General features: G+C 34.2%; 2 protein-coding genes across 2 annotated transcripts in view; one reads left to right on the plus strand and one right to left on the minus strand.

The window, feature by feature from the left end:
• The first annotated feature begins 2,145 nt into the window (after positions 1 to 2,145).
• LOC102586249 (NAC transcription factor 56-like) lies at positions 2,146 to 2,925 on the plus strand. The gene has a single exon (XM_006345136.2). It carries the CDS (start codon positions 2,146 to 2,148, stop codon positions 2,923 to 2,925), a length of 780 nt encoding a protein of 259 aa, XP_006345198.2.
• Positions 2,926 to 3,950: 1,025 nt separating this feature from the next.
• Positions 3,951 to 6,238, minus strand: part of LOC102597715 (DEAD-box ATP-dependent RNA helicase 51-like) — a 7,579-nt gene continuing 5,291 nt past the window's right edge. Inside the window, exons 9-13 of the mRNA XM_006344998.2 lie at positions 5,823 to 5,861; positions 5,624 to 5,728; positions 5,191 to 5,259; positions 4,953 to 5,078; positions 3,951 to 4,412 (exon numbers count right to left, since the gene is read on the minus strand). Of these exons, the coding sequence (XP_006345060.2) occupies positions 4,233 to 4,412; positions 4,953 to 5,078; positions 5,191 to 5,259; positions 5,624 to 5,728; positions 5,823 to 5,861 (519 nt within the window). The 3' untranslated portion in view covers positions 3,951 to 4,232. The remainder of the gene's footprint in view (positions 4,413 to 4,952; positions 5,079 to 5,190; positions 5,260 to 5,623; positions 5,729 to 5,822; positions 5,862 to 6,238) is intronic.

Below are 6,238 nucleotides of genomic sequence, written 5' to 3' on the forward strand. Positions count from 1 at the left end.
ATTCCCAAAGAGTAAATGTTTTCACATTTAAACAAGAGAGGAAACACAGATTTCCAAGAGAGCTTTGATCTATTTTTTGAGTAATAATCCCAAACCAAAGAAAGAGTTATGTTTTAAAACTCATGAGCTGAGTGTATTTTGGGAGTAGTATTGAGCACCAATAAGGGGACGAGTTCATAATAACTCAAGTCTCCAAAAACCATGTAGTCATCGTGGGTAGGAAGCTAAGGGTCATACTTTTTAGATGATTCCTTGATGTTTTGTAGCATAGACTAGTAGATCCACTTAGTTGAGGCGTTTTATATCCTGGCAAGTTATAGGACAGTTCTGGAAGTGTGGGCGAGACGTTGTACCATCACATAACTCATAGTGATGGTTATCGGTTAGAGAAACTCCCACATAAGTATATTACATTGTTATATAAATATACATTGAGTTGTTATTGTATTTTTCAATACATTGAGTTGCTACCTACTATCTAAATGCTTTATATAAACTGCATCTTTATTGTTGTTTATTTATGCATTGAGTTAAGTATCTATGAGTTGAGTAAAGCTGAGGTAAGTGTTTCTTTCAGAATTCAATTCAAGCTTATGTTAAATTTAGTTTTCCCCTCGCATGATCGTACATTCAATGTACTGATGTCATTTGGCCTGCATCATCTTATGATACAAATACAGGTAATCGGGATCAGCATCCAGCGCCTCGTTGATCTAGTCGAGCACTCAAAGTCAGTTGGTGAGCCTCCTTGCTTTCCGAAGGATCCCTTTGGTTATGTTTGGTTTTATTGCTTTGTTTATTTCAGTTGTTAGGACAATCAGGGGTATTGTCCTGACATCCCTCCTAGTATTTAGAGGCTTCATAGATAGCTAGTTTTTAGTGCAGTCGTCTTGCTATTTCAGCTGTTTGAATATAAGACTTGAGTTGCCACTTTGGCTAAGTTGAATGTTATGTCTAAATATTCTCAGTTTATCTATTCAGACGGTTTATTTAAGATTGTATTTAAGTACATTTTTTGTTGAGTAATTCTTCCGTTGAGAGTCTAGCCAGGCCAAGGGTTCGCTTGGGGCCAGCAATGATTCTCGAGTGTCAGCCATGCCCGAGGTGTATGCTCGGGGCGTGACAGCTTCGTCGGAAAAATTTACTAAATACATATATACAATTAAGAAACTAAAGCAGATATAACAATTAAATATTACAAGTGACCCTCCTTAAAAAAATAATGCACGTAGCCTAGATGGCTTTTTGCTAAAGAACCATAGCCTCATTTTTTCATTTTATGCGTGTTTTTTTCCTCGGGTTCAAACCTCCAAAACCTCGTTTTTTATGTGTGTTTTTTCTTTGACCATCTTAGTTTATTAGTAAAAAGCTCTTTCATGGAACTAATGAATGCATAAAAATCACGAAAATTCAACACATGTCCAACGCTTCAAAAAGTGTATATAAGCTAAATTCAACATTTTAAATCTTCTATAATTTAATATTAATTTGTTAAATCAAGTTAATTATAGGAGAAAGGGCACTTCAAAAAGTGTATATAAGCTAAATTAAGCTAACTAACCCCAAGTTTCATATAATATATATATTGGTGTATAATATTGTATATCAAATTTTTAAGTATTTTTGTTAAAAAAATATATAAAAGTTTTCGTATATTATGATAAATCGAATGTATATTATCGTATATCGAAAATTGTATTTGAGGCTAAATGTTGTAATGTAAATTAAGTAACTGTACTTCAGAAACTTTCGTATAAAATATCATATAGATATTAGGGGGGGCACGTGTTAGACAAATTTAAGCACTTGCGGCCTATAAAAATTAGGAATTGTAAATACGTAATTAAGTAGTTGCGCGGCCTTTCAAAGCAAACTCCTCTAAAAATTAGGAATCTAAATACGTAATTAAGGAAATAAAGTAACTTGAGAAGCAATTAATTAAGTAACTTAGTTTGTTCAGTTACAGTTATAGTAGTAATTTAGGAAATAAAGTAACTTGTGTTTGTTAAGTAATTAGAGTTTTTTTCCATTAGGGTAACAAGATGTGTATAAATAGATAACTATCTTTGTTTAGACTTCATAATTCACATAATTTGTTTAGGTTTACATAGGTTAATTCTGGATCAAGAATCAATGTCGAAGCCAATGGGGATACGTTTTCATCCTACTGATACGGAGCTAATCAACTATCTTAAGAGGTTTTTCAAAGGCGAATTATGTTTGAATGAAGAATGTCCTATCCAGTTTGCGGATATATATGGAGATCAACCACCATGGGAGATATTTGGAGCTAATTTTGAAGAGAAGTTTCGTTACTTTATTACTCCTTTGAAGAAGCAAAAGACTGAATATAAAAGATTTTCTCGAATTTGTGCTAAAGGGACGTGGCAAGGGCAAACCGGGGAACATCTTATAAGGAGGAATCGTACGGCGCCTGTGGTAGGGTTTAAGAGAAATTTCAAGTTTGAAACAAGTGAGTGTGGCCAAAATAACACCTGGTTGATGGTAGAATATCATGTCATGGATAGTTTCTTTAAGGAAAATAATCATATTCCTAAGGAAGATTTTGTGGTGTGTCGAATAAAGAAGAAGATGGGTAAAGAGAAGAATGTGGATCATGTTATGGAGGCACAAGATGGAGATGTTTTGGGAATTATCGAACCTATGTTGTTTGAACCTAATCATAATAACGACTACTCCACAAGGGAAGATCAAGTTAGGGTTTGTGATGAACAAGATGCAGTTGAGGCTACAACTACCGAATTTGATGTTCCCAACAGTACTTATGAAGTAGAAGAAGGCCACGGAGTTGATGATATTAGAAGCGATGAATTTCAGGAAGAGATGTATAGAGCATTTGAGGACATTCCTGTTGATATTCCTGATGATTGGTTGCAGATTTCAGCCGTTCTACAAGATATATAATACACATCAAATATTTATATAGTTCCTTAGATGGATCATGTAGTTGAAAAAAATTTGTATATAGTTCAATTTCGCCCATATATATAAATGTTGAAGTTCTGATTATTGTAGTAAGAATTGTGCAAGCATGTTTTCATATTTATGTTCCTATGCCAATTTGAACACAATAGCTAAGCAGTCATTTCCTAGGTGGGATATATTATCAGTTCTGATTAGTCAGTTTTCTTTGATTCAATTTCCCAGTAGAGCCTGGGATTAGTGAGTTCACTGTTGGCAAAACTGTCCCTTTGTAGTAGATGTTAAGTCATAATTGTTCTTGATTATTTATAGCAAAAATTTAACTCCTAACAGTGATAAAAATCCTAACTTGATGGGAATATTAAGCAATCATTATCGATAACAGTGGTTAAACGCATAGGCGGAACAAGGTTAGGAGTTTGAGAGTTTTAAATCAATTTTGTTTGAGGGTTCACATGTTAATATACATATATTTATTTAATTTTCGAATACAAATATAGGATCTACGAAAAAGCTAGTGGATTCATCCGAGCCCATGAACCGCCAGTACGATGCCCTTCCCTTTTAACCTAATTTTATCTTTTGAGATCATTTCTTGTACTACATTGTTAAATTTGCTATGAATCTTCGTGGCATTGCAATATATAAGTAGGAAATGACTGTTTAGCTATTGTGTTCAAAAGAGCCTCTCAAATACAAGCAGCAGCCCTGAGACATATATTGCAATGACATGAAGATTCATAGCAAATTTAGACCAATAATTAATCTGCCCCATGTGAAATACAGTACAGTATTCTATCATTGACCATTAAGAATAAAACAGCAGTAATTTAGATATTGTTCAAACTCGAATGAATGGTTATCTATTCTTTTTTCTATAATGAAACTTAGAAAAACTTTTGCAGCATAAAAACAAGTCGCTTGGGAATGACAAAATTGGTTCACCTTTTACAGTTTAAAAAGAATAGCGCAATTATTTTTAATCTTCATCATGAAGGAATGTGGGATCATGTCAATTTCTCTTGTTTTGACTGATGTTGTGATAAATCTTTTATCAAAAGAAAATTGTTCATATCATCAGTGAAAAAATAAACAATTCATGAATCTCTACTTCCTTTGGCAATGCCAATACAAAATTGTGGAGGGGACCAAATCCAGAAAATTTGAAGTGCGAAATGCTTCAACTATGATGAACTCTTCTTCCACGTAATAAGTTACATTAGAGAAAAATTATACATTTTGAGGCATGAATCTGGTGCAGAAACTTGTGCTGCTGCAGAAAACCTTCCCTAATATCTTACAAACTGCCTCGTATCGTCAGCTCCTTTCTTTCCATATGGATTGCCCTCACTGAACCCATTTCGGCTTCCTTCAACTTTACGCTTTTTCTGCCTGAACTTGGACGCGTTGCTATCTATGTTGAGGTGTACTTTTGGAGGATTAGAAAAACAGAACGAAGAAGCTACAGCCTGCAGAACAACCGTTTTATCTGTTAAGTGATTTCTGGATCAAAGTACATACCCCTCTCCGCTTATTTACAATACAAATGCATAAGCAATTCCAGCATTAGAAAGACAATGCACAGAATATGACAACCTAAATTGCAGATAGCAAATTTCTCAAGTCCTATGTGTCACATACACAATGTCATACAAAATTTGAATAACAAAAAAACTTGATCAAAGATAATAAAGCACTCCTGAAATTCTTTCAAGGTACAGGAAGGGCCTGGACCATATTCTAAATGCTTCCTTTCATCCTTAAGTTAGAAGATTTGAAATGGTTTAACACTACTTAAAAGGGGAATTGCGGATCTGAATTTTCAACTCTGTATATGTTAAACATGAACACCCTTGAATTAGTAATAAAACCATGAACTTCCAAGTAGTATTTTTGCGCTGCACTAAAATGAATCGGTTTTTATGCCCAGATTCATCCATTTTCTTATTTCCTAAATATTACACAGCTAAGAGAATGTATCTACCATAAAAGGAAGCAAGATAACATACCTGCAGATCAAGTCGGTGAACATTGAATATTTCCTTCATGGAATGAGAATTATATGATAGTAAATAGGACCTATATGCCTCTTTAGCTGACTGGTTCAAGTAATAGTTGTTTGCAACCAATTTTTCCTGCAACAAATTTATGCATTCTTTTATTTCAACACAAAGGTCCTAATAATAAGGTATAAAAAACACACTGGTAGGCTATAAATAAAATAAACACGAGTAGCTGCAGATTTACCAGGATTGACTGCACATTGGCCAGCTTCTTATGATCAAATTCATATTCTTTTACAGGTACTTTTGCCGCCTGTCATAAGCACTACACATTAGACTATCAATGCAAACCACAATTTAACAAACTTATGTAAAAAACATAGAATAACTCAATTGCTCTTTAACAATGGAAGTCATCAGGAAGCAGTTTGAAAGAAATGCCAGCAAAGTTGAAGAAAAACTAACGATCAAAATGAGAAAATCTGTTTGAAGAGCTCCAACTTTTAGCCCGAGCTTTTACCAGATTAATTACATATATTTCACTAATACTTGGTAAATATATTTGTAAGTATCACAGCTCCTAGGTCCTACTTCAAGCAATGCTTCTGATGACACATTTAGAATTCTAACAGATGTTTCATTGTTCTGTAAATTTAACAGTGTGATTATGAAGAGACCTTCAGGTACTTAAGAAACTGCAACTCCTCTGGAATCAAGAATAGCAAAGCGTTTCCTTTAGCACCTTCACCACGTGCTGTTCGACCAACTCTGTGTATGTATTCCTGTAAAGATTTACAACAAAAAAACATTAGAAGGAACACAAATTTATCCCTTCATAACCAACTCTGAAAACTTATAAAGTGAAGTGCCTATTACCTTGGGTTCATCAGGGGGATCAAACTGCACAATCCAGTCCTGGAAAGAGAGACATAACAAGAATCAATATTACTACCTTTCAAAAGGAAAGAGCTGTCAGGGGTGTTATTTCAACTACTTATGAGGAAGCATGTCACTGATTTTTTCACTTCACAAGTTGTACAGTAAAAAAAAATGTTTTTACTTCTAACAAAAAAGCACCAACAACTTCCTTCCAAATCAAATAGAACACACAAAAGCAGAAATAGAGAAGTACAATTGATAGTACGAAAAGATAATTGAATCAGAAGTAATTGAGCACCAACTACATTTTCTATTTCAAGGATTAAAGATTTGTTTCATTTCCCCCACCATCATACCTTAAATCCCAGAAAAAGAGAAGAAACAGTGAATGGGTTCACCCCCCCCCCCCACCC

The sequence above is a fragment of the Solanum tuberosum genome, unplaced genomic scaffold, assembly GCF_000226075.1.
Source record: "Solanum tuberosum cultivar DM 1-3 516 R44 unplaced genomic scaffold, SolTub_3.0 scf00062, whole genome shotgun sequence".
Classification (NCBI taxonomy): domain Eukaryota; kingdom Viridiplantae; phylum Streptophyta; class Magnoliopsida; order Solanales; family Solanaceae; genus Solanum; species Solanum tuberosum.

Excerpts from the sequence above, each read along its gene's own strand:
- LOC102586249 (XM_006345136.2), top strand. The coding sequence starts at position 2,146 with ATGGGGATACGTTTTCATCCTACTGATACGGAGCTAATCAACTATCTT.